Source organism: Epinephelus lanceolatus, chromosome 16 (assembly GCF_041903045.1).
Source record: "Epinephelus lanceolatus isolate andai-2023 chromosome 16, ASM4190304v1, whole genome shotgun sequence".
NCBI classification, from domain to species: Eukaryota; Metazoa; Chordata; class Actinopteri; order Perciformes; family Serranidae; genus Epinephelus; species Epinephelus lanceolatus.
In genome coordinates this window covers 1,742,177-1,756,387 of record NC_135749.1, presented here as the reverse complement: position 1 = coordinate 1,756,387, position 14,211 = coordinate 1,742,177, and the positions used below count along the sequence as shown (strand labels likewise).

General features: G+C 47.9%; 1 protein-coding gene across 3 annotated transcripts in view; it reads right to left on the bottom strand.

Moving 5' to 3' along the window:
- bag6l (BCL2 associated athanogene 6, like) overlaps positions 1-14,015 on the bottom strand; it is a 77,523-nt gene extending 63,508 nt beyond the window's left edge. Inside the window, exons 1-23 of one of the 3 annotated variants that reach the window (XM_078175584.1) lie at positions 13,746-14,015; positions 13,526-13,618; positions 13,324-13,441; positions 11,587-11,804; positions 11,417-11,488; positions 11,210-11,332; positions 9,161-9,357; positions 8,637-8,766; positions 8,142-8,345; positions 7,437-7,662; positions 7,232-7,294; positions 6,821-7,125; positions 6,495-6,573; positions 5,406-5,722; positions 5,035-5,284; positions 4,710-4,879; positions 4,410-4,463; positions 3,396-3,498; positions 2,767-2,891; positions 2,551-2,685; positions 2,096-2,158; positions 957-1,151; positions 652-759 (exon numbers count right to left, since the gene is read on the bottom strand). In XM_078175584.1, the coding sequence (XP_078031710.1) occupies positions 652-759; positions 957-1,151; positions 2,096-2,158; positions 2,551-2,685; positions 2,767-2,891; positions 3,396-3,498; positions 4,410-4,463; positions 4,710-4,879; positions 5,035-5,284; positions 5,406-5,722; positions 6,495-6,573; positions 6,821-7,125; positions 7,232-7,294; positions 7,437-7,662; positions 8,142-8,345; positions 8,637-8,766; positions 9,161-9,357; positions 11,210-11,332; positions 11,417-11,488; positions 11,587-11,804; positions 13,324-13,441; positions 13,526-13,606 (3,336 nt within the window). In that variant the 5' untranslated portion in view covers positions 13,607-13,618; positions 13,746-14,015. Of the gene's footprint in view, positions 1-651; positions 760-956; positions 1,152-2,095; positions 2,159-2,550; positions 2,686-2,766; positions 2,892-3,395; positions 3,499-4,409; positions 4,464-4,709; positions 4,880-5,034; positions 5,285-5,405; positions 5,723-6,494; positions 6,574-6,820; positions 7,126-7,231; positions 7,295-7,436; positions 7,663-8,141; positions 8,346-8,636; positions 8,767-9,160; positions 9,358-11,209; positions 11,333-11,416; positions 11,507-11,586; positions 11,805-13,323; positions 13,442-13,525; positions 13,619-13,745 lie in introns of those variants that run through there. The other 2 variants (XM_078175586.1, XM_078175585.1) reach the window with 2 other exon arrangements.
- Positions 14,016-14,211: the final 196 nt, after the last annotated feature.

The window sequence follows — 14,211 nt, the reverse complement described above, 5'->3', positions numbered from 1 at the left end:
CTTTGTACATGGGACACCTGCTCTACCAGGTGAGCTGATTGGCACCCTGAAATCAGACATCCTTAAAGGGACGTTTTGACATCTATGCCTGTTCAGGACGTTTCTGAGCTTTGCTTCGCTTAAAGTCTGGAAGCAGAGGGAAACAGTTAGCCTGGCTCCCACAACTCTGTTCTGTTAGCTAACAAGCCATTTTCAACAAGTCACCTGATTTCTTCAGCGTAAGAACGGAGCTAAAGCCTGACGACAATCAGTACGTTTACATGACAATAAAGGAAATGGATTTATTGTGTCAGTCTGACTAAAACCAGATGAAAACCACTCTGAGCACGCTCCACAGTTTCCGCCCCGGGCTTTGTTTGGTCTGTGACGTAATAGGTCAACAGGAAAAAGGTCCAATACTAACAAGCTGAAAGGGGGCATATCTCCACCTATCGTAGAGAAGTCGCACATACTTGGCTCAATAAATGGATTCCCCTCCCGTGCTTGTATACTGGGACAAGGACAGTAGGCCAGTTAAACCGCGCTATAACCATAGCTTCACTTCACTGTGACTGCAGACGTATTGAGTGATGACGTGATTTTGACACAACAACTCTGACAGTCTCCCTCAGTCTTGTCTACAGTGAGACTACACCCACATGCAGCGCTCACCTTCCTCCTCTTGGCGGGCATACCGTGCAGGTAGGCGTCAGACAGCGGCGGCTGGGCTTTGATCTTCCTCTGAGACAGCATGTCATGTCTGATGATGGGAACCCATTCCTGAGCGAGACATTATCACACAGTCATAATCTATAAACTGATGATGGCTCTGGTCACATGTTAGAGTGATTTACATCATAGGCACAGCAGGTCTGTTTCTACACAGCTTTTCCACATCAAGGCGTTAGAAGTGCCACAAAACAGACACAAAACAACTTTGAGTCGAGGTATAAAAGTGTTTCCATTTGATTCCTTACGGGTGGAACAGCTGTAGCCCACGGCTCCACCTCAGGGGCCGCCCCCTCCCGTCCTGTCGGGGCCCCAGCGGGGCACTGAGCGTCCCCTGCTGAGGCGGTGTTGTCTCCGTGAGGTGCCTCCCTCTCTGCACCGTCACCTGAAGCCATGGCCTCCTCTGCTGTGGTGGCTGCAGCTGGAGACAAACTCTCCTCCATCTGATGAAGAAGAGGTGCATCAAAGTTAGAATTTGGACTACCATGACATCACTAATGTCCAGCTAAACATCGTGGGGGCTGGTCTGACCCTCTCTGTCTGACTGACTGCACCTGAAGCAGCCATCGTTTTGTGGCATATTTAACAGAGGATATTAGTCTGTTCAACATCTGCTCCCTGCTCTTTGATCACCAGATTCTAATCGGCTTATTCTTGAGTCCACGTGGACGTTTGTGCCAAATCCCTCAAGGATGTTTTGAGGTATTGCGTTTATGAGAATGAGTTGGACGAAAGGTCAAAGTCCTGCACCAGGTCGGGTACCTGCAGGTAACCCACAAGAAGCTGTGTAACAGGTAAAAATATGTATATATATAAATTCACAGGTAAAATATTTTAACATCTAAATCACTGTTATCAAGCTGCAGTTGCTTTTATTTTGAAAGCCAGTGACACCAGTGTGACCTTTGACCCCGTGGTCACATTGGTCACCGACGTGGAGGACTCCAGCCATGACACTTTGCAGCCCGAGGATGAGGTGGCAGCCTACATGGAGTTGGGATCCTTTGGAGGTTTGATGGTGGTGGAAGGAGCATGCTAACATGTTTCCTAACCTGGCAGTGATTGAATGTTTTCACCATCCAGTCAAAGAGACGTCCAATTCAAGAACGGAGAACCAGCTTCATGTGAGGGACTGGAGCCTGGGGGGGTTTGATCAGGGGGGAGGGTTTTAAATAATGGACCCATGCAGGACTCTGCAACGTTATAATGACCTTGACCTTTGAAAACCAAATTCTAATCAGTTCACTGTTAAGTCCAGGTGGATGTTTGTGCCAAATTTGAATTTAAAATTCCCTTCAAGGTGTTCTTGAGATGTCACGTTCAGACAGACAACCTGTCAACGTGTCTCTGGTCACGTCTCATAAAGATGAGAAAGAAGTGAACTCACCTCCATGTTCGGATTCTCTGGCGGCTGCTCCCCCTCAGCCTCTGTCCTCTGGGTCGACTGCTCCTGAAGTGACATCGCACTTTGACAGAATTCATTTAATGTCTGAACTGAATCAAGCTTAAATTTTAAACCTCGAGTCTGAACATTGTTAAACTCTCTGTGTTGTTTGTTGGACGCAGTTTGTAGGGGAGGAGCTTCTTACAGTATTCTGTTATGTGCACATTTATCTTAATAAAGTTGATCACACTGTGCGTCTTGTTTAATAAATAAAAGCACATTTAACCAGCAGTGATGGACCTGATCCTGTTCATGTAACTCGTACAGACCAGAACCTGCTGCACACAGGATGGTTTCACAGGCAGCTGTAGATGTTCCACTCGGTGCCTCTGTGCCGTGCGCTCAGCTCCAGCTGCTGTTACTGAGCACGCTCACTGATGACTGTGTGTGTTTATTACCTGTGTGTAAATGATGTAGTGCTGGATCTGGTCCTCAGTCACTGGGTTGTGTTCCAGGATGACGTGCAGCCTCATGGACATCATACTGGTCAGCCAGTTGACCAGACTGGGGTTGACTTCTGCAGACATCCTCCTCTACACACACACACACAGAGCTGTTGACTTATATCACATGAGTGAAGCACGATGCTGTGGTTATAAATGATGTGTACTAACGATGCGGTGGTTGATGACGGCGGTCAGAGATCTCTGCTCTCCCCCGAGACAGTACAGGTTCAGAGCCAGACACTCGAACAGACCCTGAGTGCACAGCAGCAGCAGACGAGGGCCGAACGTGGGATCTGTGTGGAGAAACAGAAAACCACTCACACCTCCTCATCTTCACATCGCAGGTGATCCTGACATGTTGGGATGAGCAGGAGACAAAGTTTGGGCGGAGAGATGTCTGTGAGCTTTAGATTAAAATTAAGGTTTTCAATGAGAACGTCTGCAACTAACGACACTTCCTACTGTCATCAGACCTTCAGTCTACAGCTCACATCCTTAGACTCTTCATTGGCGAGACTTGGACACAAAACAGACCAGAACAAGCAAAAGGTTCGGACAATCGTTTCATTTCTCTGTAGAGTCCTCTCCTTAATGATATATGATGCTTAGAATCACAATCTGAGCCTGTCAGCAGGCTGAAGTCTGATTATCCACACCGTCAACAACACAGACTGCTCAACAGCTCAGCATCAGGCCTTTAAATAATCCATGAGCGCCTCCCAGTGGACACAGATAAAATGATCAGTAACCAGGTCACTGTGGTGTCAGCTGATTGGCCACTGACTGAGTGAACTCACCGTTATGGCGCAGGATGTGTGAGGCCATCTGTGTGAACTGCTGTCTGAGGAAGGACACGTTGGTCTGAACGATGTCCACGCCCTCTCGCACTGTCACTGTGGCCTGGACACACACACACACACACACACACACACATGTTCATCACTTCATACCCAGCACACAGCACAGCATATTATGCCGGGTTCACACCACACGACATTTTTGTCTGTTCCAACAGTCACTGTCACATTAGGTGATTGTGGAGGCATAAAATCTTGCCGTCACTTGGCCGACAGACATGACACACTACATGATGGTCCACACCAATTATTCCTGGCCGTCACAACGTGTGTGATGTCATCACATTATTTTTGTCTTATTCTTCTTATTATTATCTCAGTCACTGTGTGTTCATGTTCCAGCTGAACTGTTACTGTAGTGACGTGAAACTGTCACCAGATGGGCGGAGCTACATTTGAAGTACCGCACACAAACTGTGACAGTCACTGAATCCTCCACAGGAAGTTCCTGCAAATGTTTCACAATAAAAGCCTTTTTAGAAAGTGAAGGGATTCTCTCAGCTGAAATGATAAGAGGCTTTTAATTTGAAACAGAAACAGGAAGTGTTGAGTTTGATTAAACTAAGAACAGAATGCTAAATGGTGTGGTGTGTTTGAGATGCAGCTGGTAGCCTCTGCAGCTGTGGCTGGGCTGTTGTTGTCCTACAGTTTCCATGGCAACAGATCGCTCTGTGTTCCTGTTGGTCAAAGTGACGACTGTGACGGGAGAAGTTATGGACGACAAAAAGGAACTCAAACATGCTAGACTTTCTGTCGGGACGTCGTGAGGCGTCTCAGACGTGGCGTCGGTTGTCGTTTTTCGTCACTACACACAATGAAACAATGGGTTATCACGTACGACACTCGTTGTCGTTCACGATTGGAGCCGACACTGCGCGACGCTGCGTCAGGCTGTAACCAGGCTGATATCATGTAGTGTGAACTCAGCATGAGATGAGGTTCGTGTGTCCTTACAAAGCTCTCTGCGATGTACTCCTCCAGCCCGTTGATGAGGTCCTCAGCTGCTGCCTGCAGAGACGACAACCTGATCAACAACTTCATACAGTCCACAGAAACTCTGCTCACGTGGAGACCGTTAACATCAAGGTGTTGCATCATTGAGCCGTGAAACACATAGACACCTGACAAAGACCAAACTGCCGAACGCTCGTCAGATACTCGTCCTGTCTTGGGTTCTGGTCAGTGTCATATCATGAGTAATCATATCGAGCAGCTCAGTGTGTGAACACAGCGAGGGACTCTCTGCGTACTTACAGCGATGTTAGCGTCAGTGGGCTCTCGGCCCTGGAGGTAGTGTTCAGTGAAGAAGTCGTTGAGCTGTGGCTGAATGCGGCTCAGAGGCTGAGCGTTCCCATGGAGCAGCAGCACCATGTCCACCATGGAGAAGCTCTGACACACCAGGGACAGCAGGTCGCCGAAGAAACCTGTCGGGACGAGAGACAGGTTATCAGTGTGTCAGTAACAAGCCTGATGAATGGTGTTAGCTGTGAAGTCATTCTCAGAATATATTGGAACAGTGATTTGAAGGTTAGTGTCGACTGAAAGCTGCGTTCAGTCGTCCTCCTGTGTTGTGACTCACCTACAGCATCTCCAGAGCCCGGCGTGAACAGGTTCCTGGTCTGAGACAGTCTCTGGATGAACTGGGCGATGCTCTCTCCGGTACTGTGCTGCGCCCCCAGAGAGCTCATCATGGTGGACAGCACTCCCTGCACGATGCCAGTGAACAGCTCCGGGCTCAGAGAGTCTCCACCTGCACCGCTGCCGGCCTGAGGGGGGGCGGGACCGGTGGACTGAGCGGGGACTGCGGCGCCGGGACCACTGGCTGGTGGCTGCACAGAAACACACTATTCAGGGACAAGCTTCTATTTTATTGTTTGTGGCCCTCCAGACCACCTGGAGTCAGGAGAAACCCTGCACACCTTCATGTTCTGCAGTGCTATATGAACTCACCGCTGTGAAGTCCGACACGCCCTGGAAGAAGCCGGGCACCCCCGGCAGCGTCACAGTGATGGAGGGAGCCGGTCCAGAGCCGGGACCTCCTGGTCCAGCTGCTCCTCCCAGCAGAGAGGCCAGCAGCTGGACCAGATTCCCCTCAGGACCGCCCTCTGCTGGCTGACCTACAGAAGCAGTGTTGGTGGTGTGGGTGGACGTCTGTCCGGAGGTGTTGGCAGAGGGAGGGGGAGGAGACGTGGTGGAGGTATCAGATGAGAAGGAGGTAGAGAAGGAGGACTGAGAGGTGGCTGAAGATGACGTGGACATGGGATCACCTGGAGGAGTTACAGGAACAGGACAGAGTAAGAACAGACGCACTGATGGTGGACTGCCAGCTGAGTGTCAGGTGACATCATCAGCCAACTTGAGTCAAGCTCAGACCGGCCAGTTCACACCACTGACACTTTTCTCTGCAACAGTTTTGTCTCGTCTCCAATCTTTGGTCTGAACTGGACTCAACAAACAACAATACTGACTCAGTGTCACTGTGATGGTGTTTCTATTCAGGCTGGTCTCTGTGAGCTGTTGTGTTGAAAGAAATAAGCAGAAATGACCATTTTAAAGCACAAATCTGTGGATCTGAACTCAGGGGTCACTGACTTGCTCTTTCATATCATACCTTACTCAGGTGTCTTCATAACTTCAGATACTTACAGACACTAACATTAGATAATGAGTCAGTAACAGCTGGTTCACAAACATAATTACACTCTGTTAGTGTGACAGTACACATGTACCAGTCTGCAGCACTGTACCATCTGTGTTACAGTGAAGACAGTGAACATTTGCTCTGTTAGCAACACTGAAGCTTATTTAGTGTAATTATTACTGGGAGTCAGCTGGCAGTCCTGTTGACTTGGTGTGTGCTAGCATACTGCTCGCTAACTGCTGTCTGTGTGCATGTTACTTGTATTGTCTCCATGTTATGTTCTGTCTTACCATGTTTTTTTATGTGTGTGTTTTTGTGCCGCCGCAGCCTAATTTGCGCTTTGGGACATTAATAATAAAACTGAACTGAACTGACAGTAATGTAGAGTCGTCACTGACCCGTCTGCCCCGGCATCAGGAGCTGTCCCACCAGACCGCTGATCATCTGTGTGAGGGAGGAGGGAGCCAGAGGGGTGCCCTGTTTGGAGAGAAGGGGAGGAGCCACATTAACATTAACATATAGTCAGTAATCTGTGTTATTCAGTACACTGGAGGAAGTGAATTTATGGAATACTAATTATTTGAAAACTACTGAAAACATTTCTAACAGTTTTCTGATGTTTTCTGATCCAAACACCTGACTGATAAATCAAGACGCAAACTGTCAGGCTGATGTATGAAGCTCTTTGGCTGCAGCCCTTCATGTCGCTCCGTGCTGGTGTTACCTGTCCTGGCTGCTGACCGGCTGTGGGCACCGTGGCCCTCACGTTGATGGTGGTTCCCCTGTTTCCCACTGGCTGAGGGATGCGGGGGGAGAAGGAAGGTCTGGTGATGACGACCCTCGCCTGAGCAGGGTGGGGCATCTGCGGTTGTGCACTTCCCTCAGCGCTGGGTGTAGATCCAGGGACCATCTGTGCTGGGTGGCCCACTGAGGCTGCGGTGGCCATGGCGGCGGCTTGGTGGGAGATCTGGTGCACAATGGCCTGCAAGAACTCTGGGGGCAGACCTGGGAAGTGGACGGGGGTCGGTCCTAGAACACAGAGAGGTCTGTCCTGAAAAACACATCTTTAAACCTCCTGACCCAAAGAGTCAGCTGTTACCATAGCAACAAACCACCCAATCAGAGCAGCACTCACCAGGCTGTCCGGTACCTGCAGCGTTTGGCTGTCCTGGAACCTGAGAGCCAGCAGCGGACTCACCTGGTGAACACAACGAGAGCAGAAATCAGCTTCACGCTGATTGAAGGAGGAGCGTCGAGGGAACGCTGCAGAGCTGGACCAATCACCACGGCCGCACAAACACGCACAGTCAGGCTCTACGATGACATCACAGCGTACGTACCATCGAGGTTCATCTGCATCATGACGACAGGCTCCATGGTCTGGTGGGTGATCCGGATTACTCTGGGTCCCCCTGGTCCTTGTTGATTGGTCCCATTGGGCTGAAGAGGCGGGGCCTGACCTGTAGCCTGCTGATCTGATTGGCCAATGACATGAGAGGGCTGACGCTGTCCCTCAGCTGCCTCTCTCCCGTTAGACGTCATGGTCACTGTCGTCCCCAAGTTCATCTGGACAAGAGAGACATCTTTATCTTTAAAGTCAAGTACGAACTCACGTAAACATCACGTCATCACGTTAAGTTGAAAAAATAAAACTGTCATTGATGTAAAGTTGCCTAAAGTCCTGATCACACAGAAAGTGTCTCAGCAGCTGGAGGCGCCTTTTTACAACAGTTTTTAATGAGAATTAAACTTTTGCTCGCTGAGTGTGTGCTGCTACGTGCCTCACGTCTCTGAGCTCTGGTCGCCTGGCATATTTGCTGCAGCGCTCTGAACTCCTCCAGCTGAAAAAACTAACTCGGAGCAGAAAGCGCCCCACGTCACCTCTTTTCTCGTCAAGGTCACGACAACAAGTTTACAGTTGGTAAACAATGGAGGAGAAACAGCTGGTAGCGGCTGCTGAATACCCAGAGCTATACGGGCCGACGAAATTCTGAGGAAACCATGAAAGAGTCGACGTACAGAGGATCAGAACGGCGTGAACCTACTGGGATGGGCATGTGTGGCAGACCAGCCTGGAGCAGGACCGGGTGGCTGTAGTGGGCTATGGGACGGACCACATACAGGTGACGTGGAGGAGAGGTCGCCAGGTTACAGCGTAGGTCGCCGAGGACGACTAAGCTGTTGCCAAGGAGACGCAGAGCATCTCCGACCAGGTTGAGAATGCGCTGATCCTCCTCTCGCTCCTGGATCTGTGGAAGAAGACAGAAAGCACTGCTGTGTCAGCACCTGTCACATGTTTGACATGACACAGACCACAGACCACATGACCACATGACCACAGACCACACCCACAGTTAGTGGCTGATGGGTGTTTACAGAGCACACATCATTAAGTGCTAATTACATTTCAGTACAGACAGTGATGATGAAGGTTCCTGCGGGTTGTGTCAATGTTTGTCTGTGTGAGCCTCAGTCAGTGAACACGTGACGTTTCTGTCATGTGATTATGATCAGCTGATCTCTGCCTCGTGCAAACTTACGTTGTTGTTGTAGTCTGCAGAGGTGGCTGCTCCGAGGATGGAGTGAGTCCTCTCGATGAAGGGACGTAACCTCTCCTCCACCCTCCTGACCTCAGACAGAACCTCCACAAACTCCGCTGGACTCGGGTGACTGAGGACAAACAGAGGAGAGGAGGAGTCAGAAACTCTGCTGATGAACACCTGTGATCAGACACACCTGTGATGAGAGATGGTCACATGATGTCTGGGTCCACTGCAGCCTGATGGTTACACCTTGTTTCCACCAAAATGACTGTGTGTGAGTGAGTGTTTGAATCGCATCGCCCTTCATCCGAAATGAACAAGATAAGGAGACACACCTTTATATATTCAACCCCAACAGATCATGTGATAACACGTGTGTGAGAGGAGCCATGCGAGAGGAGCCATGCGAGAGGAGCCGTGTGTGAGGAGCCATGTGTGAGGAGCCGCGCGCGAGAGGACTCTGATGAAGAAGCGTCAGATAATGTTTCCATACATGGATGATGTGCTGATGTCAGACTTACTTGGGCCCAGTGTTGGCCGGTCCCTCCGTCTGGGTGGAGGCGGAGGATGATGGAGCAGGAGGAGAGCTGGTGTCCATGAGCTGTGATGCTGCAGCACCTCTGTCAGAGGAGGAGGAGGTGGAGGATGGTGGGGGAGGAGGAGAGGACTGAGATCCCTCTGGCTGTGAGAGGGAGCTGCTGCTGTCACTGGACACGCCCTGTAACACACACACACACACACTCAGTACTGTCGTCTGTCCTGTTGGTTCATTGAGGGGTGCAAAGTGGACACTAACAGCATCCAGCTCAGAGTCCTGCACCGGGTCAGGGACCTGCAGGTTCCCCTCATAAAGCTGTGTAACAGGTAAAAATGAACTACACGCGGGCAGCAGGTGAGAACAGCCATGACACTTTGCAGCCCGAGGATGAGGTGGCAGCCTACACGGAGATCAAGACACCATCCTTTGGAGGTTTGATGGTGGTGAAAAAAATAGCACCAAAATGTCAGAAAAAATGGTAATAAAATGTCCAAAAATTAGTATTAAATGTTGAAAAAGTGTTTGGAAAATATTATTTAAAAAAAAACGTCCGATGATAATGTCTGATAAATATCAATAAAATATCTGAAAAAACATTAATAAAATTTCCCCCACAAAAAAAAGTTTAAATAATTTCTTAAAAAATGTTAATAAAATGTCAAAAACATGTTTATAAAATGCCAAAACAATGTTGATAAAATGTCAAAAAATGTTAATAAAATGTCAAAAAAATGTTTATTAAATGTCAAAAAAAGTTGATAAAATGTCAAAAAAATGCTAATAAAATGTCAAAAAAAGTTAATAAAGTGTAAAAAACAATGTTAACAAAATGTAAAAAGATGTTGATAAAATGTCAAAAAAAGTTAATAAAAATGTTAATAAAATGTCAAAGAGTTGATAAAATGTCAAAAAAGTCAATAAAATGTCAAAAAATGTTAACAAAATGTAAAAAAATGTTGATAAAATGTCAAAACAATGTTAATAAAATGTTAATAAAATGTCAAAAAAAGTTAATAAAATGTAAAAAATGTTAATAAAATGTCAAAACAATGTTGATAAAATGTCAAAAAAAATGTTGATAAAATGTCAAAAAAAGTTAATAAAATGTTAATAAAATGTCAAAGTTGATAAAATGTCAAAAAATGTTAATAAAATGTCAAAAAAGTTAATAAAATGTAAAAAACAATGTTAACAAAATGTAAAAAAAGTTGATAAAATGTCAAAAAAAGTTAATAAAATGTTAATAAAATGTCAAAGTTGATAAAATGTCTAAAAAGTTAATAAAATGTCAAAAAAATGTTAATAAAATGTTAATAAAATGTCAAAAAATGTTAATGAAATGTCAAAACAATGTTGATGAAATGTCAAAAAAAATGTTGATAAAATGTTAAAAAAGTTAATAAAATGTCAAAAAAATGTTAATAAAATGTCAAAAAATGTTGATAAAATGTCAAATCAATGTTAATAAAATGTCAAAAAAATGTTAAAATGTCAAAAAATGATAATAAAATGTCAAAACAATGTTGATAAAATGTCAAAAAAATTGTTAATAAAATGTCAAAAAATTGGAATGTCAGAAAAAAGTAAGGTAATGAAGGTAATGAAAGTTTGAAAAATATTATGAGAATTTCCAAAAAAATGTTCATGAAATGTCTGAAAAATACTAATAAAATGTTAAAAAAAATATTCATAGAATGTCGGAAAAAATGTAAAAAAAAAAAAAAAAGTTTGAAAAAGAGGTATTGAGAGGAGCATGCTAACATGTTTCCTAACCTGGCAGTGATTGAATGTTTTCACCATCCAGTCAAAGAGACGTCCAATTCAAGAACGGAGAACCAGCTTCATGTGAGGGACTGGAGCCTGGGGGGGTTTGGTCATGGGAGTGGGTCACAGGACTAACTTAATGGTTATGGCTTTGACTTAGACATAATGGTGGGTAACAGGTCGGTTCTGGTGCTGAGCTTTATGGGTATGGGTGGGTGCAGGTCTTTAAAAATGGCTCCGTGCAGGACTTTGCCGTGTGCATCGTTACCTCCAGCCTGTGGATCAGGGATCGAGCGTCTCTGAGCAGGTTCTCGGCCAGCTGCAGCCTCATCCTGGGCTCACTCTGCACCGACTGGTCCAAGTTGATCTGCACATCCACCGAGCCGTTGCTCTAAACACACAAACAACAGTCAGCTTCACAGGAAGTGAGAGGCTGAAAGATGAACTGATGAAGACTGAGCCTTAGAGTCTTTACCCCGGAGCTGGTGCTGACCCTGCTGCTCCTCCCAGCCTCACTGACTCCTGCCATCATCTGCTGGACAGACATCTACAAGACAACGTCCAACTGTCACAAAGCATGAAAGCCCCGCCCCCTTCAGAGAAACACAGTGAAGCTTTGGTGTGCGTGCAGCGCGGCGTCCTCACCTGGATCTGCTGAGGGTCCATGATGTTGACGGGCAGGTTGAAGGTCCCCAGCATCACGTAGCTGTTGCTGTTACGGTCATGCAGTGCACCCTGGGAGGAGGTGGAGGCGTGGCTGCTGCCCTCCGCCCCTCCGGTGGAAACACCTGCACCACCAGAGCCAGACATGGTGGCCTGAGGTGGGGCGCGCTCCACCAGGTGGATCACTTTCCCGTCTACATCTGACGGAGACACAAAAGAATAGACTTCATTTCCTACTGTTATAACATCTACTCAGTCACACCTGTGTAGGCCGTCGGCTGTCAGGTACTCACTGTACTCAGTCACACCTGTGTAGGCCGTCGGCTGTCAGGTACTCACTGTACTCAGTCACACCTGTGTAGGCCGTCGGCTGTCAGGTACTCACTGTACTCAGTCACACCTGTGTAGGCCGTCGGCTGTCAGGTACTCACTGTACTCAGTCACACCTGTGTAGGCCGTCGGCTGTCAGGTACTCACTGTACTCAGTCACACCTGTGTAGGCCGTCGGCTGTCAGGTACTCTCTGTACTCAGTCACACCTGTGTAGACCGTCAACTGTCAGGTACTCACTGTACTCAGTCACACCTGTGTAGGCCGTCAACTGTCAGGTACTCACTGTACTCAGTCACACCTGTGTAGGCCGTCGGCCGTCAGGTACTCACTGTACTCAGTCACACCTGTGTAGGCCGTCGGCTGTCAGGTACTCACTGTACTCAGTCACACCTGTGTAGGCCGTCAACTGTCAGGTACTCACTGTACTCAGTCACACCTGTGTAGGCCGTCAACTGTCAGGTACTCACTGTACTCAGTCACACCTGTGTAGGCCGTCGGCTGTCAGGTACTCACTGTACTCAGTCACACCTGTGTAGGCCGTCAACTGTCAGGTACTCACTGTACTCAGTCACACCTGTGTAGGCCGTCAACTGTCAGGTACTCACTGTACTCAGTCACACCTGTGTAGGCCGTCGGCCGTCAGGTACTCTCTGTACTCCGTCACACCTGTGTAGGCCGTCAGCCGTCAGGTACTCACTGTACTCAGTCACACCTGTGTAGGCCGTCAGCCGTCAGGTACTCACTGTACTCAGTCACACCTGTGTAGGCCGTCGGCTGTCAGGTACTCACTGTACTCAGTCACACCTGTGTAGGCCGTCAACTGTCAGGTACTCACTGTACTCAGTCACACCTGTGTAGGCCGTCAACTGTCAGGTACTCACTGTACTCAGTCACACCTGTGTAGGCCGTCGGCCGTCAGGTACTCTCTGTACTCCGTCACACCTGTGTAGGCCGTCAGCCGTCAGGTACTCACTGTACTCAGTCACACCTGTGTAGGCCGTCGGCCGTCAGGTACTCACTGTACTCAGTCACACCTGTGTAGGCCGTCGGCCGTCAGGTACTCACTGTACTCAGTCACACCTGTGTAGGCCGTCGGCCGTCAGGTACTCTCTGTACTCAGTCACACCTGTGAAGGCCGTCGGCCATCAGGTACTCTCTGTACTCAGTCACACCTGTGTAGGCCGTCGGCCGTCAGGTACTCTCTGTACTCAGTCACACCTGTGTAGGCCGTCGGCCGTCAGGTACTCTCTGTACTCAGTCACACCTGTGAAGGCCGTCGGCCGTCAGGTACTCACTGTACTCAGTCACACCTGTGTAGGCCGTCAGCCGTCAGGTACTCTCTGTACTCAGTCACACCTGTGTAGGCCGTCAGCCGTCAGGTACTCACTGTACTCCGTCAGCCTCCTGTCGTCCTGCAGGACTCTGCCCTGGTAGATGAGCCTCTGTTTGTCCACTGGGATCTCCACTGATGATGCAATGTGCTCCTTAAACTGCTTCACAGTCAGCTGAGGGGCGACACACAGCACAGAGCCTGTCACTGACACAGGCAGTCTAAATAAAGCCGTACCTGAGTCAGGTAAGAGCATTACCTCAGCCCGGACTCTGTAGCTCCTGCTCTGAGAGTCCAGAGTCTTCACTGTCACTTCGATCATGTCGCTGGTCTCAGCCATAGTCCTCAATATCTGGAGAATAATAACGTCAGAGGAAACTGATCACTATGGATCATCTATAATATGATTAATGAGTGACAGGAACAAAGCTGGTGACGTCAATCCTCCATCAAACTGATAAATATAATAAAATAATCACCTGATAACAAACAGCTCCTCAGCCTTGTTGTTGTTGTTAGCCTGTTAGCCGGACAGCTAACGTTAGCTAATCCCAGTTACCGGAAGGATAACCGGGCTGAATATGTGATGTCCCCCGGGGACACGGTCCTCCGCGTCCGGCGGAAGTCTTCCTTTACCTGCTCTGACAAACTGTGACCACCGGAGGGGTTTTATTTAAAGTTAAACTCCCGTTTTCACACAGTGAGCGCAGTCAGGATGAGCCGCTGTCTTTATTTTCCCCGAATTAAACACGACACTGAACGCAACGTCGAAGGACCCCGATGACGTCAGCAGGAGTGTCTGTTTCATGCCTGAGCGCCATTTTGTGTTTTAATATCAAATCTCAGATTTAATTTATTTATTTATAGTAAAGTTATTCATAGAGATGCTGTGTTTGGGTGCTGCGGTTACTGTGACAAATATATTAATGCTTTTAATGTCTTATT